This window comes from Sphaeramia orbicularis, chromosome 17 (assembly GCF_902148855.1).
Source record: "Sphaeramia orbicularis chromosome 17, fSphaOr1.1, whole genome shotgun sequence".
NCBI lineage: Eukaryota > Metazoa > Chordata > Actinopteri > Kurtiformes > Apogonidae > Sphaeramia > Sphaeramia orbicularis.
In genome coordinates, this window is record NC_043973.1 from 2,617,632 (window position 1) to 2,645,241 (window position 27,610).

The 27,610-nt window shown below is 37.1% G+C and overlaps 2 protein-coding genes across 2 annotated transcripts; both read left to right on the top strand.

Annotated features, from left to right (window-relative positions):
* The first annotated feature begins 230 nt into the window (after window positions 1-230).
* Window positions 231-2,056, top strand: LOC115436617 (zinc finger protein 16-like). The gene is made up of 2 exons (XM_030159514.1): window positions 231-601; window positions 945-2,056. Exons 1-2 carry the CDS (start codon window positions 334-336, stop codon window positions 1,868-1,870), a joined length of 1,194 nt encoding a protein of 397 aa, XP_030015374.1. The 5' UTR covers window positions 231-333; the 3' UTR covers window positions 1,871-2,056.
* A 7,852-nt stretch (window positions 2,057-9,908) lies between these two features.
* LOC115436605 (zinc finger protein 236-like) lies at window positions 9,909-27,452 on the top strand. The gene is made up of 4 exons (XM_030159495.1): window positions 9,909-10,369; window positions 17,347-17,910; window positions 21,796-22,563; window positions 26,371-27,452. Exons 1-4 carry the CDS (start codon window positions 10,144-10,146, stop codon window positions 27,183-27,185), a joined length of 2,373 nt encoding a protein of 790 aa, XP_030015355.1. The 5' UTR covers window positions 9,909-10,143; the 3' UTR covers window positions 27,186-27,452.
* The last annotated feature ends 158 nt before the right edge of the window (window positions 27,453-27,610 follow it).

Genomic DNA, 27,610 nt, shown 5'->3' on the forward strand with positions numbered 1-27,610 from the left:
TAACAGGATAGAAACACACGGGTTTCATTTTAGCTTGATTTAAACAACGCATTTTTAGTTTAAGAAACGCTGTGTGATTGTTGATACATTCGGCAATTCAGAGATTACAGTTAATCTAGTTTGAAATGTACTTTCCCAGTTACAAATCCTTAGCTACTATGCAAAGGAAGTACATGACGTTCACTAGCAAAAAATACCGTGCGTCATTACGTCACATCCGTCTGCAGTTTTCCCGGAAGTACACAAAAACAATCCAGGTGAAAGGTTTGTTAACGCTGAAAGTTTAACCGTGGAACGCTTCATATGCTTTAACTGAGTTTATCAGTCAAGAGAATGTCTTTCTCGGCCTCTTTCGAACCGCATGTCGCAGCCATAATGGAAGCACTGGCCAAAGCAGCGGTGGCCGAAATAAGTAAGCTGGTGAGTGACGGGACCACCGTCCTGCGGATGGAGATCAGCCGAAGGGACAGCGAGATCCAGGAGCTGAAGGCGAGTTTGAAGGCGCTGGAAGATGAACTGTGCAAAGCCCAAGAGGCAGGTGCCAGCCGTGAAACACGGGGAATTCTGGTGCAGACAGCTGAGAATCACAACTATATGAAAGGTGAGGAGCATCCAGGGGACAGCCGCCCTCCGAACCTCACACAATTTCTGAAAATTATCAGGTGTGGCCATAAACCACCAAACCTTTTGGATGACAAGAAAAATCAACACGCTTTAGCGAATTTTTATGCTATTTTAATAAATTCGGCAGAAATACTTCACTGAAAAAATGCAAAGGATAATCTCATAATAAATGGCAATAAATGACTTGGTAATGGTAAAATATAGAGACAAATTAATTTGGACGTCATCATAGAAAGTAGTTCTGGGCCTTTATGGGTTAAGGTTGTATTTGTGGAGTTTGGTGACATTTACATATATATTTGTTTTTCTTTTAATTTCAGATGAAGCAGACGACCAGGAAACATTTGCCGATTATCTCCAGCCAAACAATGAAGACTTTCAGTCTCAGGGTGAAACAGTGCAGAACTGTGACATGAAGCCAGTGGTGAAATGTGAACCAGCAGACGAACATGAAACAACAGCTGGTAATGCGACGAGCGCATGGGCCTTCTTTTCTATGGAGGCAGTGAAGCCTGATGACTCACTCTGGCGTCCTCCTGGAAGTAGCTTGTTTGAGAAAAACTCTGTTGAGAAGGAGTATGAAATGCCACATCACAGCCAGACTTTCCCCTCTTACCACGACCATCATCCTCACAGAAACACAGAAAGGTCCGTCAACTCTCAACCAATCACAGCAGAGGAAATTACAAATAATTCTGTGCTTGTACCAGTGGAAGTACAGCCTGAGACGTTGTCTGTGTGCTCAGGAAGGACCGCCGCAGTGTCAGTTCAAATTGAATGGGTTGGAGATGCTTCACAGCCGGCGGTCGCTAGTGATCAGGCCTTGGAGTCTCCTTCACAACCAAATGCAGAAGAGCTCGTCGTCAGTTGGAACAACAGGAGAGCAAAGACGCCGCAGAGAATCAATCAGAGAGACTTTACCTGCTCAGTCTGTGACAAGCGCTTCCTTCGCGCATTTGACCTGAATTCTCACAAGGTCACACACCAATCTGTCAAACCCTTCACGTGCAAATGTGGAAAGTCTTTCAAACATAAAAACCGCTTCGATTCGCACCAAAGAGTGCACACAGGAGAGAAGCCTTTCAGCTGTAAAATCTGTTCCATGCAGTTTTCTAGGCAAGACACCTGCCTGAGACACCAGCGGTCCCACAGTGGCCTTAAGCCGCACAGCTGTGGTGTGTGCGGGAAAAGCTTCACTCTTCAGTTTCAGCTCAGAAGACACCAGAAGCTTCACCTTCGAAGATAGCACCATTCAACATGATATTAACTATTTCTGTTCACATACAGTACATCTTTGAGCCATTGTCTCAGATCTACATCAGATGCAGTGACCATATTGTGTCGTCAGCATTGATGCCAACTTAACATTTTTGTTGCTAGAATTGGAAACTTTTCAGACTATCCTAGCAACTTTTTCGTTTTTTTTTTTTCCCCAAAAAGCACCGAACTGGGAACAAGTATGTGAGACGACATAAATTGACTAGTAGCCCAACATGGATAGAATTTATCTGAAAAGTGAACCTCTGATTTTTAAAAACTCCATTTATCATCTCTAAATTCGACGAAACTAAGACAAATCTTTGCTGGAGACATTGTGGACAAATGGGAGATCACACACATTTTTTGGGATTGTCCTAAATTGAGAGTGTTTTGGGAAGGGATCCGGGTAGAACTTTCTAGCATTTTACAAATTAACGTTGGATGGGATCCACTGATCTTTATTTTTGGAGTGCTTCCTTGGGACTTTTTGTGTAAAGAAAAAATGTATTTATTCAAAGTTCTTGTATCGGTGGCAAAAAACATAACTGTGTCTTGGTGTAAGCCATTACCACTACTGTTGGTCAACGGAAAGAGAGACTCATCAGGGTATATACAGTGGAAAAAATAACCTCAGCATTACCATGGTCTTATTTAGGAAGAGATGGAACCCATTAACGACTTATTTTGGACTGACTTTATAGAGCATTAAGTAGGGCATTAACTGAAAAGTCGGTTTGTCAACGCGCCGACGTCTGTGGCACAAGTCGACGTTACTTTGGAGGAGTCGACTAGTCGTGTGTTATTCTCTCTCTCCCTTCCATCACCCGACAGCGTGCTAGCCTTCATTCAGCGCATGTCAATACTTTCATCTTTATACATGAAAACATGGAGCGCAGTGCACAGTGAGCGGTAGTGATGCGCGGATCAGTGGACCTGGGTCGGGTTGGTGCAGGTCCAAATAGTGTCACTTTATTTGCAGGGCGGGTCAAAAAATTCCACAAAGCTGGTAAAAAAAGAAAAAAAAAAAAACACCCGCTCATCACTAGTGCAAGGCCAAGACAGAAGGAAGAAGACAACTCAGAGTAGGAACTGATAGTGATCTAGAAAAACTCTGGTCTCAGTAATGTTCTGTGAACCATGGACGCTCCACCAATATTGAATAATCATTTTGACCACCAGTGTGTTTGGATTATTCTGTTCATTTATTTCATTCAGACAATGCGCTCTTTTCTCTAGTATGCTGTGTGTCTTTTCTGCCGCCGTCTGAACTTTTTCCCACTTTATGTTGTTCACTTAAATTTAAAAGAAAATTCCAGGTGTTACCTTTTGTTTAGTTTTGGTTAAATGTCTGAGAAGGACTGTTGATGTTTGTGTCTTAGTTTTTTATTCTGCTCTTTACTGTACATTGTTCATGTTCCAGTGAACGTTAGTACAAGTTGCTCATTGCTGAACAGCTGTGTGTCTGTGTTGTTCCTCCACTGTCAGTGTAATGACATCATCATACGACAAGTCGACTGGCCTTCGACTTTATTGACAAATAAGTTGATCTGAAAACATCTGAAGTCACTAATGCCCTAGCATTAAGATGGTTTTGCATCATATAGACATTTGTATGTTTGGATGAAGGTAAAATTGTGTGTTTCTGCACAATTATCTAATGCTGTTGTAATTGATTTTTTTAAATTTTACTTTCTATTTATTTTCTGATCCCTGACACTGTCATAAGAGTAAGGTACCACTTTGCAGAGGTTCTCTGTTCATGTTTATTTTTTGTTGTTTGCTTTCCATGTAACAAAAGAATCTAAAGCTTTTAACAAGAAACATTTTGTGAATGTATTTAAGAATTATAAAGCTTGAAATATCAATAAACACATTTGTAAAAAAAAAAAAAAAGAAGTACCAAGGAATAATTTTAGCTACTTTGAAAATTTGTTTGGGAGCTTTTGGCAACTTTTGAAAAGTGACTCTTAACTCTAAAACACGCTCATTTTCCCTAAATGACACCAAATGATTTCCTGTGTCCCAGTCATATAAACCCATGGTCTGTCTGTAGCTGGAAAAGTCAGTGTGTCCACCTTAGACACTTAGTTTTATTTTTTGTAATTTGTTTTATTTTACTTTTATTAGTGATGCAGTTAACAAGACATGGTGGACAGAAAAAAACAACAAATAAAAGAAAAATCAAGCAAATAAACAAACCAACAAAATAATGACAAACAACATCCTCATATTACAATGAAAAAGACAATAAACATAAAGAGCACCTAAGCAATATAGATTGATAAGGGACGATTGGGGAAGGGGGAGAGTGAATGAAAGTGAAATGAGAGTGGGGGGGTTGAGAGGGAAAATAATTATAATAATGATCATGATAACAATGACACAAAAATTTATAATAATAGTCAAATTTGCTAATGTTGTGGCGGTAGTAGTGGAGGCAGCCACAATAACAACAAAAATGGGTTAAATAATTCAATATTAATAATAATTTATATCTGTTCCTATTAGTTTGAGTTTATATTAATTAATTTAAATTAATATGGCTATGGGGGGGTGGAGCCAAGCACACAGAGCCCACCGCCAGCAAAACAAAACAGCCACAGCCCAGGGACCAGCCCAGGGGTATTCCTCCTTCCCCCCTCTCTTTTTTTTTCTCCCCTTTTTGTTTATTTGTTTTAGAGATGGTCCAAACCTAGTCCACTCCACAGCTGGACCGCTCTCAGACCAGTTTGGAGACAGTCTGTCCAAAGTGAAGTGACCTTATTAAGTTATTTATTTATTAGTTAATTCATTTTTTTTTTTTAATTTTTCCTTTAGAAGAGATAGAAGTGGAGGCACTCAAGCCAGCTACCTCCCACTGCCCTCGCCAAAGACCGCGGCCACACCACCAGGGGGCAAAGGGTCAGGAGAGGCGGACATCACCCAACCCCATGCCCTGCACTGCCTGGCTCCACCACCCCCTACATAGTAAATGTAATATTACCTGGACCTACGGCTGCCTCCACCACCACCCTCAAGAACCATGACAACGGCATTAATAATGATAATAGTTATGAGAATAAAACTGTAATAATAGTAATACTAATAATAGTAATACAGAGATTATGATAGTAATAATAATAATAACGACAATAATACCAATAACAATAGCAACAATGATGATAACAGCAATGATAGTAATAATAATAATAATAATAATAATAAAGATAATAAAAATATTAGTTTCTAATCAACAACAAAAAAAATAGTGGAAAAAAACCCGATTAAAGAGGATAAGAGGGGAAGAGAGAAGTATAGACAGGACCAAAGGAGAGGGGGATCAGGGTATGTCTGTAAAAGCATGTGAAGGTAGAGAAAAGGGATGAAGTTGATGCAAGTGAATTAAAAAATGTTTGTTATGGGTTGGATGTGGTCTGATATGTGGTCCTGCATGTGGCTCTGCATCGTAAAAAAACAAAAAAAAACTGTTAAAAAAACGGTAATATTCCGGCAGCACGGGTGCCGAAAAAAATACTGTAAAATAACGGAAAATAACCATCTCATAAAAATAATAATATAATTATAATTTTATCTATCTATCTATCTATCTATCTATCTATCTATCTATCTATCTATCTATCTATCTATCTATCTATCTATCTATCTATCTATCTATCTATCTTTTTTTTTCCCATAATTAAAATACATTTTTTTGCCCTAATTTTACATGACATTTTGTGTTGTTGTTTTTTTTTTTTTTTTTTTTTTTTTTTACTTTTTAATGATTAATAAAGAATATTTACGTGTATTAAAATAAAAACTAAATAAACTCATAAAAACTGTATTTGGACAGTTTATCAGTGCTTATACATGTTGTACATTCACAAAAATACATTTATTCAACATTTTTGTTGTGAAACCTCCTGTAATTACACAAGATATTTGTCAATTAACAAACAAGTCTGGTTCAACTGACAGAACAAATACTTCTTTTACGGTAATTGTCAATAATTTTATCTCATTTTATTATTTTTTATAGTATTAAACTTTAAATTAACAGTTTAATCTCATAAATAGAAAATAAATATTTGTGAAATTATGATACATTTGCAAATGTATTTTAACTGTATTTTTCTGTGAAAAAAGAAAAAAATTCTTTTAAAAAATGTAAATTTTATGGTTATTCATAGTTACTGTTTTTTTTTCATGTTATTTTAAATTTGACGTGTAAAATCACAGTCTGTTTTTGTAATTTCATTGATATTTTCCTGTATCTTGAAAATACAGGAAAAATCTGTAAAATAAACAGTGAAAATTCTGTTAAATTACAGATTTTTTTTTACAGTGGCTGTGGTTACTGATTTGGTTTGGATTCTGGATGGACTTTAGGTGATTTTTGAATACGTCCCATGTTTCCTCAAAAGCTGACATATTGTTTATTTTACAGGCTGTTAGTTTTTCTTGTGATGTATTCTAAGAGTAAATATATCCAGTGAGTAATATGGCAGGAGTGTTTGGATTTCCAGTTTGAATTTTTTTTTTTCTTGGCGGTAGTTAGAGAAATCAATCATGGGTTTTTGTGTTGAGCTGTGAATGTAATGGGTGTCAAGTCCCCCAGCCAGCAGAGTGATGGGGATGGTGGGATTCTTGAACCAGAGTTTTTCTGTGACTGTTGTCCAAAATGAAAGAACCAGCTGATGAGACCAGGTGGTGTGAAGATAATCCTCTGTGTGACCTAAGGTGCACTGTGAGCAGATGTCTGTGTCTGTCAACCCCATCTTAAACATTTTCCCCTGAGTGATGTGTATTCTGTGAATGGTTTTATATTGTATGAGTCGTGGAAAATAGGTTTTTATTCATCTGTATCCAGAAATCAGCCAGGTCCTTTTCCCGTTTGGTGGTTGGGGATGTTTTGGAGGTTTCTGACAATGAAAAAAGTTTATAAATTTTAAAAATTATTTCTTTGGGGGTAATTTTAAAGATTTCTTCACTTAATTGAGAAGGCTATAATATGTTGTTTTTTAGTGTAGTATTTTTGTTTTTTTAGTTGTTGGTATTGGAGGAATTGGTCTCTCCCAACCCCGTACCTGTGGATAATGTGTATTAAATGATATCAGCTGGTTGTTTTTAAATAAGTGGTGGAGGTGAGTGATGCTTTTGTGATGCCATGATGAAAAGTGAACAGGAGTGTTGTACAGCTGGAAGTCTGGGTTGGGCCAAATTGGGGTGAACCTTCATGGTACCAGTGATGATTTGGAGATTTTGTGGGCTTTCCACCAGGCTGTCAGAGTTGAGGAGATTGTGACGTTGTTGTAGTAGTTTCTTGATTGATTGTGGGAGGAATGGAAGGTCTGTGAGTGAGGTCATTTTACACTGATTTTGTTCTATCTGTAACCATGGTGTACTGTGCTTATCTTTTTGGATGATCTTTATTGGACAATACCGGATTTTCACTGGAAAAAAAGCAAGATGTAGAGGATAATATTATAATAAATGGTGATAAATCACTCAACAAAGGCTAAACAGATAAAATTAATATGGAAACTGCCTCAAAAGTGGCACTGGGTCTTTATAAGAAAATAAACGCTGTCCACTGAAAAGGACATTTTATTAAAATACTGACACTTGTGTATCCAACACATGTTCTTTTTTATTTATTTATTGATACTGGACTCACTTTTCTGTCTGCGTCTTTTAACTTTACTCATTTTAAATTTATACTTTTATTCTTGACTCTTTTTAGAATTGATGTGTGTATTTTACTCTACTCTCTTTACAGAACATAAAAACAAATTTTGTTGGACTGAAAAAGGTAGTGTATCTTTGTTTTCTCTGTTTTTAACGTAACTCCCTAATCCTGATTCTATTCTATTCTATTCTATTCTATTCTATTCTATTCTATTCTATTCTATTCTATTCTATTCTATTCTATTCCTGTTTTTTAATTAATCAAATTCTGGCATTGCATTCAAAAGATTTCCTAAAGAGATACTATTTTCCACACTGAACATTTACAGCATATTTAAATAAAACAGTGTTTAATTTAATCAGGAATCAATACATTCAGATTATCAGATTGTTATAAAACAGTCAAGGCTTGTCTAGTTTTGACACATTTCAGTGTTTTTTTTTTTTTTTTTTTTTTTTTAAGTTCGTTATCTCATTCATATAAACTAAGAACAGTGGCTGGCTCTTCATGAATCTGCATCTGGGGATAAACTGTTTGGCAATAATATTTAAGGTGTAATACATCATTTCCTGTGTATTATAATTCCGTATATAATATCTTTGTATTCCAGTTTGGGTGACTGAGTGTCTTTTTCAGATATCCAGTCTTGAAATGCTTCCTAAAACACTCTCTTATGAGTGCAGTTAAAAAACAAGAGTTCTAAACACAGTTGTTTTTATTGATGTTGAATATTTGTCACAGAAACAAGGATAGGTATCATTTAATTGATTATCACCAAAGTACATCTGTGACATGTTGGTCCCATATGAACCATCTGGGACCCTGACAACCTCAGGGACTGGTGCCCAGAGTCAGGACTAAACAGGATGAAGCTGTGTTTCAGTTCTATGCAGCTAAACTCTGGAACAGTCTTCCTGATGATGTGAGGCAGACCTCTGCTGTGACAATGTTTAAGTCCAGGCTGAAAACAGCTGTTCAACTGTGCATAGAACAACTGAAAGGGTTCGATCTGCACTCTTCTCTTTATTGTGCTTTAATTGATTATTATTTGTTTTATGGATTATGCTTTAATTGTAATTGTGTGATTTTAATCTGTCTCTTTTCCATTTTTGTAAAGCACTGTGAATAGCCCTGTGTATGAATTGTGCTATACAAATAAATCTGCCTTGCCTTTGAGGTTTTAAAATGTCTTTCTTCAGCTTTTGGATATGGATAGAGTAAGACACAGGTGTCAAACATGCGGCCCGCCAAAGGGTCCAGTCCAGCCCTTGGAATGAATTTGTGAAATGCAAAAATTACACTGAAGATATGAACAATCCTTTTAGTTCAGGTTCCACATTCAGACCAATTCAATCTCCAGTGGGCAGGACCAGTCAAATACTGTCATAATAACATAGAAATAATGACAACTCCAAATTTTTCTCTTCGTAAATGTAAATATTTTCATGTATTTACACTAAAACAAAGTATAACTTTGCACAAAATGTGAATAACCTGAACAAATATGAACAACCTGAAATGTCTTAAGAAAAGTAAGTGCAATTTTAAGAAGATTCTGTCTGTTATTAAATGTTTTGTGTGTTTGTAGATCCACTGTGATCTGTACGTTATAATGTACATGTGTAAATGATAAACTGAGGCAGAATATTGTTAAAATTACACTTATTTATTCAGTTTGTTTATGTTATTCACATCTTTTGAAAGGATAGTTTGTGGATGTAAACCTTTTCATAATGTAAATTTACTTTTTTCACTCTAAAACAGAGAAAGGTTTGGAGTTGACATAATTATATATTATTCTGTTATTATTTTACTGGTTCGGCGCACGGCAGATCAAATTTAGCTGAATGTGGAACTGAACTAAAATGAGTTTGACAGTCCTGGAGTAAGGCATCTGCTTTTATCCCTGATTCTATTCTATTCTATTCTATTCTATTCTGTCTGTTCTATTCTATTCTATTCTATTCTATTCTATTCTATTCTATTCTATTCTATTCTGTCTATTCTATTCTATTCTATTCTATTCTATTCTATTCTATTCTATTCTATTCTGTCTGTTCTATTCTATTCTATTCTGTCTGTTCTATTCTATTCTATTCTATTCTGTCTGTTCTATTCTATTCTATTCTATTCTATTCTGTCTGTTCTATTCTATTCTATTCTATTCTGTCTGTTCTATTCTATTCTATTCTATTCTATTCTATTCTGTCTGTTCTATTCTATTCTATTCTATTCTATTCTATTCTATTCTATTCTATTCTGTCTGTTCTATTCTATTCTATTCTATTCTATTCTAGTGGAAACGTGGCGCACGCTCCCCCAGTTTTTACGGTATTACGTCACTTCCGTCAAGTGAGAAGTCTTTTTTTATCCTTTGTACCAATTAGCGGCTGCTCGTTGGAAGCGGTACCCGTTAAAACCCGGACAAACTACGGAGCAAACGACCGACGGTGGAGGGGGGGACAGCGGCGGTAGTCAGGACACCCTCCGGTTGTTTTGGTCCCACCGAAGCGCAGCCCCGTACCGGAGGGCTGAGCCGCCGTCGTCCGTCCAAAGTTGGGCTGTCCTGGTGAGTGTGCTCCGGGTGGGGGATGATGTTGAGCTCCGGGGCTCTGCGGGCGCAGGTCGCCTCTATCATGGACGGTCTGTCCAAAGCGGCCGTGGCGGAGATCGGTAAAGTGTTGGAGGACGGGATGGTGGTGCTGCGGCTGGAGATGTGCCACAAGGAGAATGAGATCAAGAAGCTGCACAACACCATCGAGCTCCTGCACAAAGAGCTGAGAGCGGCCAAGGCGAGCGGAAAGCACCGGGCAGAGGGTAGGAGCCACAGCACACTGGCGACGAGTGTTCGACCAATGCAACTAGTCGACTAGCCATTAAGAAATGCAAAAAACAAAACAAGAACTCTTATTTATGTCTACTGCAGCAATAAAATACATGCTCGTTCCTTCAACTAAAACATTTGGTGCGCACCAGTTAGAATGAATTCCAAAGTTTGTTCATCCTTAACCCACTGGTCTCCACCTGATTTGGCTCATGGCCCCATTTTAACATCACACATTTCTGGCGACCCCAGACATTCAAAACAGAGAAAAAATATATTTTTTATTTTTTGCTAAAATTAATTAGTTTTTGATCATGTGATAGTTTGCTACACTATCTTGCAAATAAACGATAATTAATTTAAGAGGACATTTAGTCTATATAATGTATATTCTTATGGACAGAGGCAGTAAATCCAGGTGTAGATTACTGCACAAAGGGAGAATTTGATTTTCCTTGGTCAGGATCTGTCCAGTCAGTCCAGCTGTGATTTACAAGGAGGACAATTAATACTGAACAAACAAGAACTGAAACTATGAATTATGAAAGAGCTGCAGCATCTGAAACTGACCACAGTGAACATTTGACACAGAAACAGAACCACAGTGCTGCAGTTTCAGACTCAGTTTGTCTTTTATGGATTGGATTGTCTCTGTCAACTCACCATATATATATATATGTCACAGTAGAGATTGAAATCCAGTAGGATTACTAATCCTACTAGGACAGATAGTAATTGTAGTTTGTCCTAGGACAAACTAAAATTACTATCTGTCCTAGTAGGATTCCTAATCCTACTAGGACAGATTAAAATTTCAGTTTGTCCTAGGACAAACTGAAATCCTACAAGCAATTAGGATCTGAAGATTGGAATTCCTATCTGTCCTAGGAGAATTTACAATCCTACTCGGACAGATTGTAATTCTATTTGGAAGTGGGATCTGAAGATTGGAATTTTGGAATTTCGGTCTGTCCTACGATTTCACCATCACCATTCCAGCTGAATTCTTTTCATATCTTAGATCCAGTATATGGCCCTTAGGTCAGTACACATTGTAACCAGGATGCCAGCCGTCCTATCTGGTCCAACCTTATTCAATGGCCGTTTGTAACTGTCATTGGTATGTAAATGAGACACATTTGTATTCAGAAATCGGTAGAATTTGAAAAACGTACCTGTAAACAACCCGTTGCCATGGCAACATACAATTTTATTATTATCTAATTGTTGCCAAGCCATTCAGAAAATGTACGATGTTAAAGTTGGCTTTGGCATTTTGCTGCCCCCTGGACTAGATGGTAGGGTCAAAAGTAAAAGAAACAACAATATTCTTACAAACCATTATTACCTCCGCCAAGGAGGTTATGTTTTTGCCAGGGTTTGTTTGTTTGTTTGTTTGTCTGTCTGTTAGTGTGCAACATAACTCAAAAAGTTATGGACAGATTTGGATGAAATTTTCAGGGTTTGTTGGAAATGGGATAAGGAAGAAATGATTAAATTTTGGTGGTGATCGGGGGTGGGGGGGCCCACGGGGGGACCCATTTCCAACAAACCCTGAAAATTTCATCAAAATCTGTCCATAACTTTTTAAGTTATGTTGCACACTAACGGACAGACAAACAGACAGACAAACAAGCAAACAAACCCTGGCAAAAACATAACCTACTTGGCGTTTAAATTTTGGTGGTGATCGGGGGTGGGGGGGCCCACGGGGGGGACCACTGATCAGCCTTGGCGGAGGTCTGCACTCTCCGAGTGCTTCTAGTTTTATTCAGAATTTACACAGACTTTGAATCTAATATTCTATAGTTAAGCTTCAAAGACTTTTTCTAAGACTTAAATGTGCTGCATACTACTCACTAGTTAAGTGACTATAACCTTAGTCTATAGTACTAACTTCAAAATTTCAAACAAGTAATACTATAGAGGTTTTGTCAGTTGTTTTTTTCTAATACTTAAAGGTGCTACATACTACTCAGTAGTGACAATGAACTTAGTCTATAGCTAACTTCAAAATTTCAAACAAGTAATACTACAGAGGTTTTGTCAGTTATTTTTCTAATACTTAAATGTGCTACATACTACTCAATAGTGACACTAACGTTAGTCTACAGCTAACTTCAAAATTTCAAACAAGTAATACTACAAAGGTTTTTCCTTACACTGATATAGATATGAAAGATATGAAAATAATTCAGCTGGAATAGTGATGGCGAAATTGTATGCTTACCTATGCTGAAACTGACTGGAATTTTGGCTGTGAAATGATTCAGTCTATTTTCCATACATTTTGATGTAATCTGACATTCTCCTAATAGAATTCGAGATTGTCCTGACAGAATTCTTATATTTTTTGCCGTATTTTTCCAATCTTCAGATCCCACTTCCAAATAGAATTACAATCTGTCCTAGTAGGATTGCAAATTCTCCTAGGACAGATTGGAATTCCAATCTTCAGATCCTAATGTCTTGTAGGATTTCAGTTTGTCCTAGGACAAACTACAATTACTATCTGTCCTAGTAGGATTAGGAATCCTACTGAGTTTCAATCTCTACTGTGACATATATACATATATATATATATATATATATATATATATATATATATATATATATGTGTGTGTAGCAATTACTAGAAATTTCAGGCGACCCCCATTTGAATTTCAGGTGACCCCACATGAGATCCCGACCCCAAGGTTGAAAAACACTGGACTGGTCCGTTATGTCAGACACTGAGTTGAGTCTCGTATACAGTCATGCTTAACTGGTACCTTTAGATGTGGTCAGTGGCCGAACAAGAACTCAAACTATGTATTATGAAAGAGCTGCAGCATCTGAAACTGACCGCAATGAGCATTTGTGAGATAAACAGAACCACAGTGCTTCAGTTTCAGCTTCACAGTTTGTCGTGTCTTTTATGGATTGGGATTGTCTCTCTCAACTCACCACATATTTTGTATTCGTAAATTGTTGTTCTTTTATCAGTTACTAGAAATATCAGGCGACCCCATTTGAATTCCAGGCGACCCCACGTGGGGTCCCAACCCCAAGGTTTAAAAACACTGCCTTAACCCTTTCATGCATAGTGGTCACTATAGTGGACAAATATTCTCCAGCTGTTCTCTTGTAAATTCATGGGTTTAGTCGTTTTAAATTCCATGCCCTCCTTAGACCCAGCAATGCATTTTTGCCCTCTGTAGGGGACTACAGTTTGACGGTTTTAACAAAAAAGCTTTTCATTGCTAAGGACATTCCATTAAAAAATAAATAAATGAAAATAATAATAAAATAAATGTATCTGAAAAACTTGCATTTTGCAGTTTCCAATCAAGATGACTGTTTAATGCACAGGTGTCAAACATTAGGCCCGGGGGCCAAATCCGGCCCACCAAAAGGTCCAATCTAGCCCGTAGGATGAATTTGTGAAATGCAAAAATTACACTCAAGATTTTAACAGTCAATTGTTTTGCTTTAGGGGCCATATTAAGCCCTACTTTAGTCTAAAGTGGGTCAGATCAGTAAAATACTGTCATAAAAACCTACAAATAATGACAATTCCAAATTTTTCCTCTGTTTTAGTGTAAAAAAGTGAAATTACTTGTGTATATTTACAAACTAGCCTTTCACAAAACATATGAAAAACTAGAAATGTGTTGAGAAGTAAGAGCAATTTTACTTATACTCTGCCAGTTACTAAAATATTTTGTAAATTTGCAGATCCATTGTGATCTGTAAGTTGTGATGCACATTTACAAATGATAAGCAGAGGCAAAATACAGTTAAAATTGTACTTATTTTTCTTAATAAATTTCAGTTTTTTCATGGTTGTTCCTGTTCACGTTTTTAAAAGGACAGTTTATAGATGTAAACGTTTCCATAATGTAATGTTACTTTTTTCACTGTAAAACACATTGAAATGTTTGGAGTTGGCGTTATTTATGTATTTTGTTATTAATTCACTGGTCCGTCCCACTTCAGAAAATATTGGGAGGATATGGCCCCTGAACTAAAATGAGTTTGACACGCCTGGTTTAATGTAAAAAAACTAAAGATTTTCACTTTACTGGATCTCAACCAACACAGTGGACGCTCATGCATCATCTACACTGATATTCAGACCATTACTTTAACTTTGCTGTTCTTGATAAACCTGGTCTGCACTAACATGTTTGAGTGGAAATCAACAGCTAATTTTCTCAAACAAAAAGTTTTTTGGGTTTTTTTATGTATTATCTCCATAAAATGAGTAAAAACTAGTATTAGAGTATGATAAAATGTGAGAAAACATCAGATTAGCTGCATTAAAAATGTTTTTATTTCATAGTTTTCACGCAGTATATCACTTTATGATGATGGGGTTTAAATATATGTGTCTTTGCTTCAAAAATTTAATGCATGGTGTCCAGCTGAGTGGACATTTTTGTAACTCCATGAAAAATAGATTAATAAAAAAAATTCAATCACATTGGTTTTTTTCATGCCTAAATAGGAATAAAAACACTCAGGAAAAAAATCTTGATTAAGGTTCTCATAATTCATGCATGAAAGGGTTAAAGACCCACAATCATTTTTGTCACAGCTTCCAAATTATTTTTGTTTTTCTTAAGTGATTTATCACCATTTATTATATTATGCTCTGTGTTTTGCATTTTTCACTGTAAATCATGTAGTTTCCCATATTTTTTTCATTGATCATGTAGATCAAGGCTGTCAAACTCCTTTTAGTTCAGGGGCCACATTCAGCTAAATTTGATCTGCAGTGGGCCGAACCAGTAAAATAACATAACATATATAACAATATAACATAATAATATATAAATAATGCCAACTCCAAACTTTTCTCTATTTTTCAGAGTGAAAAAAGTCAATTTACCTAATGAAAAGGTTTACATCTACAAACTATCCTTTCAAATGATGTAAATAACATGAACAAACTGAAAAAATATGTGTAATTTTAACAATATTGTGCCTCAGTTTATCATTTACACATCTACATTATAACTTGCAGATCACAGTGGATCTACAAACACACAAAACATTTAAAATAACAGACAGAATCTTGTTAAAATTGTACTTACTTCTCTTAAGACATTTCAGGTTGTTCATAATTGTTAAGGTTATTCACATTTTGTGTGAAATTATACTTTGTTTTAGTGTAAATACATGAAAATATTTACATTTTGAAAGACAAAAATTTGGAGTTGTTATTATTTATAAGTTATTATGATAGTATTTGACTGGTCCTGCCCACTTGAGATTGAATTAGTCTGAATGTGGAACCTGAACTAAAAGAATTGTTCATATCTTAGTGTAATTTTTGCATTTCACAAATTCATCCCAAGGGCCGGACTGGACCCTTTGGCGGGCAGGATTTGGCCCCCGGGCCGCATGTTTGACACCTGTGATGTAGATGTTCATAAAATTTCATAGTAAATTTAAAGGTTATTGTACCAAAACAGAAAAAAAATAGAATTAACTGAACATAAACCCAGTATGTCCATCCACTGTCACTGATCCAACTCCATGAGTTTTACTGGTCAGTCAATGAGCCTGTTTACATGACCATATAAATCCGATAACTGGGACTAATTCAATAACCAGATGTGACGCTGTTTACATGCACTTGAGAAATGAGATTATTAGTGAAAAATCCTGGTTTACATGCTTCAGTCCATTGTTAGATTTTTTTCGGAGTACATACGAACTTCATGACGTAAAACATACACTTTCTGTCATTTTCAAAACATCCGGTCTTGTCTTGTTGCCCATGAGAATGCCTACGGTGTCAGCGTTAGCTGTCCTAATGTGGGAGCTAATAAGGTTAGCCTACATGTTGCTGCCATCCTTCATTTCATTTCATTTCATTGTTTGTTTACCTTTTTCCTTAGGCTCATGTTGTTGCTGCGTAACTTTTGTTTATATAGATTTTATTCTATTTTTTTTCCCACATGTGCAGATGTAAAAAAAATGAAAGAAATCTGATTAACATGTATACATGCGTGAAGACGTCAGAGTTTTGGGGAGAAATCTAAGTGTGTTAATCCAATTTATTATAATCAGATAATTGCTATTATCGGATAAAGCTGATCAGATTATCCTGTTTACACGATCACCTGAGTAATCTGATAGCTCCAGAAATCAGATAATAATCAAAGTATTAGTGTGCATGTAAACGTGCTCAATGTTGTAGAAGATGGTGGTGTTTCCACAGTCACTACAGAACCTCTGAACGTTCAAACGGGTCATATCTGATGACCATGAAAAGATGACAAACTGCATTTTACACCAATTATTTACATGGATTGATAGGATTAGTGGATCAACAGATATTAAATATTTACATCAATAGATGTTTTTATAGAGAGTGGAAGTTTGGGTTTTTATAGGTTAAGCATTAGCTCACCTTTGACCCCTTGGGTTCCTACAGCTCTGCCCTTTTATTAAAATAAGGTCACTTCTAGCTCCACAAATTTAACATGTTGACCGCCAAATCTCAGATTAGTGGCAGACTTTCAGGTGTGTTCTTGATAATTTTCCTCTCCATTAAACTCTGCCTTGTTCTTGGACTAACAGAGTGGAAGTTCTTATATGATTCAGTAGAATATTGTAAACAAAACTGAGTTCATGAAATCACGCTGTATGTCCCGCCAGTTCTTATGGCATTTGGCGTGCTATACGTATGCACTGTCGACCTTTTGTGTGATATTCAACAGCATTTGATCGCGTGTCAATTTACACCAAGATCTCCGGTTCACATAACCCTAACCTCCAACTCTAACCCTAACCGTAACCTTCAGTGCGTGTTTTTTGACACAGTGTGAACATACACGCGAAAAGCTTACAGTGTGTACAGATAACATGCTAATTAAAAGTGGCATGTGTATTTGTGCAAGTCATGGTATCACATTGTGTGAAAAGAGGGGGCCCATAACACATGTGACTAACACTCTGATCTGTTTCCTTTCCACAGAAAGTCAGGGTGTTCTCAATGATGGAAGGACCTTGCTTGAAAAGATACAGACGAGTAAAGACCAAAACGTCTCGTCTGTACCTGACGGACAAGTGAAAAGTGAACCTGTGGATGATGGAAGTAGCAAGACCAGAACACAAAATGACCCGGTGGAAGAAGCCTTGTTTGACAGAGACACCGCGAAGTGGACAACGGCAACGCAAAATGAAACCGGACACAACAACTCAAATTACTTGAGTCTTTCGGACTCTTCTCTGGACACCGATCTGACCACATCCTGCAGCAGCCTCGGGGGCTTTCAACAAAACCCATTCACCCGTGGGCTGCTAGGTTACAGCCCCTACCGAAACTTGTACAACGCAGTCCGCAAGAGGACGGCCAAGAGATTAATGTTTAAGAAACGCTTCATCTGTCCATTTTGTGGCAAATGTTTTGAGCGTGCTGGACACCTGGAGAGGCACAAAAGGATCCACACCGGAGAGAAACCGTACTGGTGTGAGATATGTGGACGACGCTTCAATCAGAACTGCAGCCTCAAGGAGCACATGAAGATTCACAGGAGAAGTGAGACTTGGCATGTTTTCATTAATGACAGTAGAAACACATCAGGGTTGGGACCATGAACTGTAAAAGAGTTGGTTGTAATCGTCATGACGTAATGATGCCCATTGGTTTGTGAGCTGCTGTTTCAAACCTTTGAGTTTGGCCCATAGTCACACTGATCCTAACTTAGTACTTTTGTTGCTAGATTTAGGAACTTTTCAGACTACCCTAGCAACGTTTTTTCCCCAAAAAGCACCTAGCAATAAATTTAGCTACTTTTAAAATTTGCTTGGAAACTTTTAGCAACTTCTGAAAAGTGACTCAAACACTAAAACATACACGTTTTCCTCTAAATGACACCAAATGCATTCCTGTATCCCAGTCACATAAACCCACGGTTTGTCTGTAGCTGGAAAAGTCACTGTTTCACACTTAGACACTTTGTTGGTATTTTTAGTGATTTTTGTCATTTAGCAACTTCTAGTGACTTTTACGACGAGACAATAGATACTTTCATTACTGAAGAGTTGGAAACGCTGAAGAATAGTTGCGCTAAACACTATAAGTTGTTGGATAGTAGTGTATAGGACAGACAGATTACAGGGAAAAGATTGAAACTTGTTCTCTTTGAAAACATCTTTATGAGTCCAAAACTGCGGTAAAGTTACTCTGTTTTTGTATGATTTTGTTGCAATGAAACACTATATTAGTTTTCAGTTCTGGACAATGTAATGTTTTTAGTTTGGCCATTGTCCTTTAGTTTTCTTGGAGATGGAGGCAAATGCATTTGGACAAGAGGCTGGAGCTTGGGAAGAGTAATGGGTGGAACTCTCCCAGCAAACATTAACACAAACTTCCTGAAAACACTGACCATACTTTCAGTTATTGTAAATGCCATCGGTAACCAGTACAAACACAGAGGTTAGTGCTAGACAAGACTAGATGACAGACCACAAAAGTAAGTTAAGTGCAACTACTGAAGCATGTCCACAGCAAGGTTATTATTGTTAATGAAAACCAACGAAATGACAAAAACTAGAAGAGTAAAAACATTTTCATTAACTGAAATAAATAAAAACTATAATTAAAAGAAAAAAATGATAACGAACTGAAACTGTATTGTGTGTTTACAAAACTAACTAAAACAGATAAAAATTGTGGATAAAATTCCGTTTGTTTTCGTCTTTGTCAATTTCGGATTGATATCAAATCAATTTATTCCACTCAAGCAATTTTAGCTGCTGGCACCATATATTTAACGGTCTGTCACTTGTGGTTTCCAGTCGTCTTCTGGTCCCCACTCTATCTGGAAACATAGAGACTAAAGTTGGGAGAAAACAGCAGAGTCCTGTCTGGGATTTATTTGAATACGACGATGAAGAAGAGAAAAGATATAAAGAAACTAAAACTAAACTCAAACTAAGCATTTAATAAATAACAAAAACTAATAAAAACTAGCAAACCTGCTCTAAAAACGAATTAAAACTAACTGAATTAGAGAGAAAAAGTCAAACCTAAATAAAGCTAAACTATAATGAAAAATCCAAAACTATTATAACCTTGGTCCACAGTAGAGGTGTCTGTGTAGCGAAGAAAGTATGCTAACAAATATGTTATGCAAATGTATCATGAAATTCTTTAGTACCACCCAGTCTGTTTGCATAATCTATTACCTGGTGGTAGCAATTTATTCAGTAACAATCAATGCACTCTTTCAGGTAGTTCTCTAATTAGTCAGACTATATGCAGTTGGTTTTACCGTCATCAGACATGTTTTAATATGTTGCCTCTCCTTATATGGTCACTTCTGGCTCCAAAGGCTTCAAAACATCAGAACAAAACCCAAGTGAGTGACGTCACAGTGTCTACATGCATCTTCCAACACAGTCAGTGTGACCCTCCTGAGTCACAGTATGCAGTAAAAACTATTTGTGGTCTTTCTGTGCCACATGGCAGTGGAGGGGGGATGGTGGGTTTAAAGAGCTCTGCTGACAGCTGGGGTGCCAAAGCTGCATCTACCAAAGAAATCCTATCTGCGACTGCAGTGGAGTTCAAAGTGATCTATCAGACTGACCTCTGGAAATGATTAAAACATGTACAGTCACAGCTAAGAGAATGCGATGTTTAAAACCCCAACCCTTAAAATAACCTTTAGAAGTTAGAAGCAAGTCCTTGAGTAATCAGACATCGCATAATCTGAATTTTAGGCTTTCAAATGTCTTAAAAATTATTTGATAGATTGATAATTAAGTTGCTTGTATGAAAATGTGTTAAATTCAGCCTCACTTTCACCAATAAATAGGTTACATAGTTACATTGTAATTAGAGCCGCAGCTATCGGTTATTTTTGTAATCAATTAATCTATTAATTTGATTAAAGAATTATTTGAATATGTGAAAATAAGTAGTAAAAATGTGCACACATGCCTGAAAATGACAACTTCTCCTTTATTACGGAACCAGCTGAAACAACGACCATAAAAGTAAAAGGATATATATATATATATATGTATGTATATGTATATGTCACAGTAGAGATTGAAATCCAGTAGGATTCCTAATCCTACTAGGACAGATAGTAATTGGAGTTTGTATATATATATATATATATATATATATATATATATATATATGTATGTATATATATATATGTATATATATATATATATATATGTATATATAAAATAATAACAACAGTATAAAAGTATATATATAAAAAATATCTATAGATATAAGCAACAACAACATCTGACATCTAAAAGCAATCTGTCAAGTCAGTCTGAAACACATTTGGATCCAACTGACTATCTTAGACCAACTGAACATGGAACTAACATAGAACTGTGTGTTGATCCTGGCGTCATGTGCGTCACAGTAAGTGTCTGTGTGAAACACAAGAGTGGAATCAATATTTAGCGGCAGAGAAATTAAGGAAACAAAGCTTCGATTCAGGGAAATGGTAATCAAATAATTATTTTAAAATCGATTTGAGTTCGACATGTGTTTCAGCTCTAATTGTAAATAAACTACAAAACTAAACCAAAATGGAACTAATTGAATACAGCTTGTGTGCCATGTTGTGGTGTGTAGAACTTTTGGTATAAAGGCAGTGGAGTTATGAAGGAAGTTAGAAAAACCTGAAAAAACATGAAACTGTAGCTTAGACAAAGTCACAGACAATCAGGTGCCGTCATCCACTACTGAAACCATTTCCTTCAGTATCCTCAGCAGTTTTTTTTGCCCATGTGGGTGGTAAAATAGGTCTTAAATTCCATCCATGATCATCTTTAGAATGTCTTATGTTTAACCTTCTGACCTACATTCATGTTGTTCATACAGATTTTTTTTTTTTTTTGGCAATGGCTATTGCCACAGTACTGTGGCATGAAATATCAGTTTGTCTATTACTGCAAAGCCAATCAAATGTTGGCATTTGTACTAGAGCCAATCATGGATACTGTTCCATGAACTCATTCTCCTCTTGTTGCCACAGTACTGTGGGCATATATGATGTACACTTTAGTTCATTCTTTTGTGCATTTTGCTACCACAGAACTGTGGCAACTGATGGAGAAACTACAAATTACTGATTGTATATAGTATAGAAAAGGAATTATTGTTCTAAATGCTCTATATGTTGTTTTGTGGTGTTCTTTGCTCTGTGCAGTCAGTGAGGCTGGAGTAGGTGGGTGGAGCTACATGTTAGATGCGGCTGTGTGACTTCTCAGTTCTGTGTCAGTTCAGTGTATTGAGTGCTGTGATTCAAATTCTGCACTCTGAATGTTGTCCCAGTGGCTGGTTTATATCAGTGGCACCAGAGAATGGTTTTCAGCAAATGTTTCTCACTAAAGGAGTAAATATCATTTTTTGCAGGAAAAGTTAATGAGTATTTGTCTGTTTAAACAGATATTGAGCCCCCTGTTGAGATCCAAGCGGCCGAGGACAAGCCAGTTCCAGAGGTGAACCAGAGTACTGATGCTGTGTCCTCAGAGGAGAAGAACCAGTGTACAGCTAAAGATGAGGAAGTTCTGCCCACAGTAGCACAGGTGAAGACTGAGCTTGTAGAGGAGAGTAGAACCCCACCGCAGTTTCATAGAGAAAAAGAGCTGTCGAGGGAAAAACTAGACAACCTTAGTGAGAACTTTCCACAGTTTGGAGCAGACAGCAAGCAGTGGATGTCCAGACTACAAAACCCAAACCAGTCGAGACTACAAAACCCAAACCAGTCGGAGAAGAGCGGCTCAGATTTTCTCAGCAGCTCGGTGCAGAATATCACATCCTACCCTGGCATAGCTCAGTTACTTGTGCCGCCGGCAGAAGCTTCTTGCAGCTCCTTCTCCTTTGCATCGAAGCCGTATGGGGAACTGAAAACCTCCATGATGTCACAAATGCCCCGTGGTTCCTCAGACCCGTTCCTGATACCGGGTGAAGCCGAGCAGCTGCATGACATGACCCTGAACACCCACCTACAAAGCAGAAGCAGGTATCTGCAGATGGTCAAACCCAAGAAGAGCTTTGTGTGCTCTTACTGCAGTAAGGTCTTTGAGCGTTCTGGGCACCTGGAAAGACATTTACGGATTCACACTGGGGAGAAGCCATATGGATGCCATATCTGCGGGAGGTGCTTCAACCAGAAGAGCAGCCTCAAAGGGCACATGAAGACCCACAGAAACGGTAAGAAACAGAATGAAAACCCCAATGAAAACACTAGCCCCTTTTGCACAGGACTTCAGTTACGGGAACAGTTCGCCTTTATTCCGGAACGATGTCTGTGTAAGCGAAATGATGGGATCATTTGGTCCCACCTTTATCGCAGCTGTGTAACGCCTCTGCAGCTAGTAACAAATTCTTGTTATTTAGGTTTTCACCTCAAGTCAGGTTGTTGTGTATCATTTTAGGCTGAGCAAATAATGTATCCCACCAGAGACATTAGTAACATTGGTTACACTGGAGACACATTTTCTTTGTTTGTTATCAATTATGTGTTGTTAAAAAAGCTAGCGTGAGGTAGTGTCTTTTTTGAAGTGTTATAACACTATTGTGAATGTTGCTCTCAACTGCATATTGTAGTCCTTTCTGTCCACATCTCTGACAGTAGTTCAGAATTATTAGTAAAGAAAATCGCTGATATTTCAAGTAACATTTTTGACCTACTATATATCTGATCATTAATCTACTATAAAGTCATAAAATCAAACCTCCTCAAATTGAAATACTACTAGTCTGTGTTAATTCGGCAAATAAGGATGGATTTCTCAGAAAGTCTGTTTTCAACCCTTAAAGACCCACAGCTATTTTTGTGGAAAACTTCCAAATGTTTTTTTTTTTTTTTTCCTGAGGGATTCATCACCATTTATTTTAATATTATCCTCTGCAGTTTGTATTTTTCTGTGAAAATCAGGTATTTTCCTGTATGTTCATGTTCGTAAAAGCTCAAAGTAAATTCAAAGGTCATTAGATCAAATCACAAAAAAATGAGGAAAAAGTTACTTTTTCGGAAAAGTATGTCATAAACAGAACATTAAATCCAGTGTCTACAACCCCTGTAAGTGAGTCTGTTTACATGCACACCAATACTCCCATCATTATCTGATTTCTGGAGTTATCAGTTTATTCCAGTGATCATATAAACAGGATGATCTGATAGGCTTTATCCAGTTACGGCAGTTATCTGATTATGAGGAAACACATGAACACACTTAGATTTCTGCCCAATACTCTGATGTAAATATTTAATAACTGGTTTATCCACTAATCCTATCAATGCATGTAAATAATTGGTGTAAAATGCAGTTTGTCATCTTTTCATGGTCATCAGATATGGCCCATTTGGATGTTCAGAGGCTCTGAAATGAACATGGAAACACCATCATCTTCTACAACATTGAGCCCATTTAGTTGTGAAGTTATTGAACATTTTGAATCACTAGATGGTTTTTGGCTGATGGGGGATGTTTGGGTCTTTGTGGGTTAAACACAACTTTCGTGGACAGATAAACGAGCCATCATAGACCTGTAAAATCATCTATCCAAACTACGGATGTAACGATTACCGATGTAACGATAAACCGTGGTAAAATTGCCAACGGTTAGTATTACCGTTTAAATTCTAATTATCATGATAACTGTGTTTGATTACTGCATTTTTCTGGAGAAAACACCTATGTAAAGATCTGCTTTTATGTCAAATATTTGAGTATAGTTTTAATTTATTACAATTTTAATTTTCTATACCTAATATTTGGAACCAATATTCACTTTTAAAGTCTTTGAAAAGGTTCGTTAAGCATCTTTGTGTTATTTATGCAATAAATTATATATATTTTTCAAATCGGATTTTATATTTTTTGTTTTTTTTTGGCCTTTTATGTTGATATAGTAGGTTAAAATGAAAAAAATAATAGGCAGATGATATAGATGAAGTTGTGCTGAAAAAAAAAAAGATATCATACATGGGTATAATAAACATTTGTTTATATAGTATATAAAGGCAAAATCAAAAGTACTGAAAAACAGACAAAATAGGCTCAGACCACTAAGGATTAATACTTGAATTTTTTGCAACAGAGGGTACATTGTGCCTATTATTTTATTTGTTTTTTTTTGTTGTTTTTTTTCCCCAAGATACAACTTGGTTAAATTATTTCAGTGTGTGTATCAGTACTTTTTAAACATTTTGAGCACAATTTCAACAAAACTGCGATAATAATGATAACCGTGATAATTTTGGTCACCATAACCGTGATATGAAATTTCATATCGTCACATCCTTAATCCAAACTGAGATCTTGCAAATGGAACAATAATTTAAAGATGAACCACCAGATCAGTTATTAGATCAGATCAGTTATTATCAGTTATTATATATTATATATATAACCACCAGCTCAGTTATTATTATTGACGTTTTGAAGTTCAATGTAAGTTTAGGGTTTTTTAGAGCCAACCCCATTGACTATCAGTGGGAGTACAACTGTAAAGTACTTCTACACTGACTATATTTTGGAGCCCCCATTCTTGCCTGTTGCTTCTAAACGCTTGTGTCTATTTATAGTCACTGACTGTAGTAGGATTGGACAGTAGGTGTACTCTGAGGGGTTAGGCAAGGCAAGGCAAGTTATTTTGTATAGCACATTTCAGCAACAGGCAATTCAAGGTGCTTCACACAGGACATTGAAATAAAAGAAACAAAAGAAACACATTTAAACATAAAAGGTGATTAAAAACAGCGAGTAAGAAAACAACACATAAAATCAAAATAAAATAAAATAAATAGAATAAAATAAAAATAAAAACAACACTTAAAGTAAAAGTTGCAGTGCAGAGTTTCAAAGAGAATATAAAGTTTAAAAAGTCAAAAGCCTTTTAGTCAGCGGCAGCAGTGACAGGTGAGTCTTTAACCTGGACTTAAAGAACTCAGACTCTCAGCAGACCTGATATTTTCTGGTAGTTTGTTCCAGATACACGGAGCATAGAAACTGAACGCTGATTCTCCATGTTTAGTTCTGACTTTGGGAACACAGAGCAGACCTGCACCAGATGACCTGAGTGGTCTGGACGGGTTCATACTGGCTAGAAGGTCTCTGATGTATTTTGGGCCTAAACCATTCAGTGCTTTATATGCTAGTAAGAGAATTTTGAAGTCTATTCTCTGAGAGACAGGGAGCCAGTGTAGAGACCTCAGAACTGGGCTGATGTGGTCCACTCTCTTGGTCTTAGTGAGGACTCGAGCAGCAGCATTCTGGATCAGTTGCAGTCATCGAATAGACTTTTTAGGCAGACCAGAGAAGATACTGTTACAACAGTCAACTCGACTAAAGATGAATGCATGGACAAGTTTTTCAAGGTCCTGCTGCGACATCAGTCCTTTAATCCTAGAAATGTTCTTGAGGGGTAGTAAGCTGACTTTGTAATTGTTTGAATGTGGTTTTTAAAATTCAGGTCTGAATCCATGACAACACCCAAATTCCTGGCCTGGTCTGAAGTTTTTAACTGAAGTGACTGGAGCTGCATGCTGATTTTAAGACGCTCCTCCTTGGGTCCAAAAACGACTACCTCAGTTTTTTCTCTGTTTAACTAAAGAAAGTTATGGCCCATCCATTCAGATATTTGCTCCATGCATTTACCCAGTGCTTGTATGGGGCTATGGTCACCTGGGGACATTGTAAATGTAGAGCTGTGTGTCATCTGCATAGTTATGGTAATCTATTTTGTTTTTTTCTATGATCTGAGCCAGTGGAAGCATGTAGATGTTGAACAGCAGGGGCCCAGGATGGAGCCTTGGGGGACTCCACATGTAATTTCGGTCTACTCAGATTTAAAGTTACCTATTGACACAAAATAATCCCTGCCCTTTAAGTAGGATGCAAACCAATCAAGAACTGTACCAGATGATGCAAACCAATCAAGAACTGTGCCGATCTGAGTCGTTCATCCAGTTACTAACATTTAACTTTGTTGTCTTTCTTCCTTCTTCCATAGGGGAGAACATGGAACTGCTAGATGCCCATCACCTGATGTTTTCTCTGCCTGAACATCAGCCGTTGCAGAACCTGACAGAAACACTGGCTGGACTGTCGGCTTTAGATGAACAGCCATCAACGTCTGCGAGCAGTGAGACAGGTGTTGAACAAGCCATGATGGCCAAAGAGGGGCCAATAAAGAAGGACTTTGAGACCGAGAGTCAAACGGAGAACAGTGACAACACAGGAGGGTCGGATCAAAGCCATCTGTGGACGTCTGGGACACAGAGGGTTAATGACACGGCTGAACAACCCATGTGTGTAGATTTAGATGACGACCCGTATCACCTCAGTCCTACGTCTGGAACCGTCGGTGAGCAGAGAGCACATGTGTCGACCAAAGATCTGGATTTCCTTAATGAACACACAAAGGGGGGATTGATGCCAGATGATCAGTACCCAGTGATCGGCCTCCAGTCTGTGAGTTCTGATGTGAGTCTAGCGCCCGAGCTACAAGATCCAGATGTCACACAACACACAGCTGTGAGTGACTTCACATCAGTGGACGACGGGACTCCAAAGGAAGACCTATTTGAGTTCAACTTGTCTGACACAGGTGACAACGGAGACAACAGCGACGCCGGCATCGCAGACGCATCCATGCAAAACTCCTTCATTTGCTCAGATTGTGGACAAAGCTTTGACAATTTCCATTTGTTTCAAAGTCATGGGTGTTTATCAGTCACAGAGGCGTCCTTCAGCTGCGAGATTTGCGGAAAAGTCTTTAATCAGCTCAGCATCTTGAAACTGCACCTTAAACTGCATGATGAATAAACTCCTCAGTCATTTGCCCATACAGGCTCGTCATTTTCAGTCAAAAACGTCCAAAGATTGAAGAAGAATAATAGGCACAATACTAAGGCTGTCAATAAATGTTAGAAAAACAAAACAAAAATCTAATAACTAAATCTAGGCTTGATTTGCTGCAAAATGATTGACTGTTGTTTTTAATAATGGCTTTTTGAATGTAATTAGTATAGAATTAGTAAAAAGAAGTACTGTGGCCTGAATGATATGGCCAAAATGTCACTGATTCTCAATTAAAGTGAACAATATTGAGATAGTTATCACAGTAGATGTCAAATCCTTATTTCTTTCAGGTTTAAAGGCCGATTTTTGTGAAAGCCAAAGAAATCAAATGGTTATTTGTTAAATGTTATGTATGTTAAAAAAAATTGTTTGCAGTCAGAACTTGACCA

Excerpts from the sequence above, each read along its gene's own strand:
- LOC115436617 (XM_030159514.1), top strand. The coding sequence starts at position 334 with ATGTCTTTCTCGGCCTCTTTCGAACCGCATGTCGCAGCCATAATGGAA. Across the intron at positions 602-944 it reads GAATCACAACTATATGAAAG|ATGAAGCAGACGACCAGGAA; the intron begins GTGAGGAGCATC and ends TTTTAATTTCAG.
- LOC115436605 (XM_030159495.1), top strand. The coding sequence starts at position 10,144 with ATGATGTTGAGCTCCGGGGCTCTGCGGGCGCAGGTCGCCTCTATCATG. Across the intron at positions 17,911-21,795 it reads CATGAAGATTCACAGGAGAA|ATATTGAGCCCCCTGTTGAG; the intron begins GTGAGACTTGGC and ends CTGTTTAAACAG. Across the intron at positions 22,564-26,370 it reads CATGAAGACCCACAGAAACG|GGGAGAACATGGAACTGCTA; the intron begins GTAAGAAACAGA and ends CTTCTTCCATAG.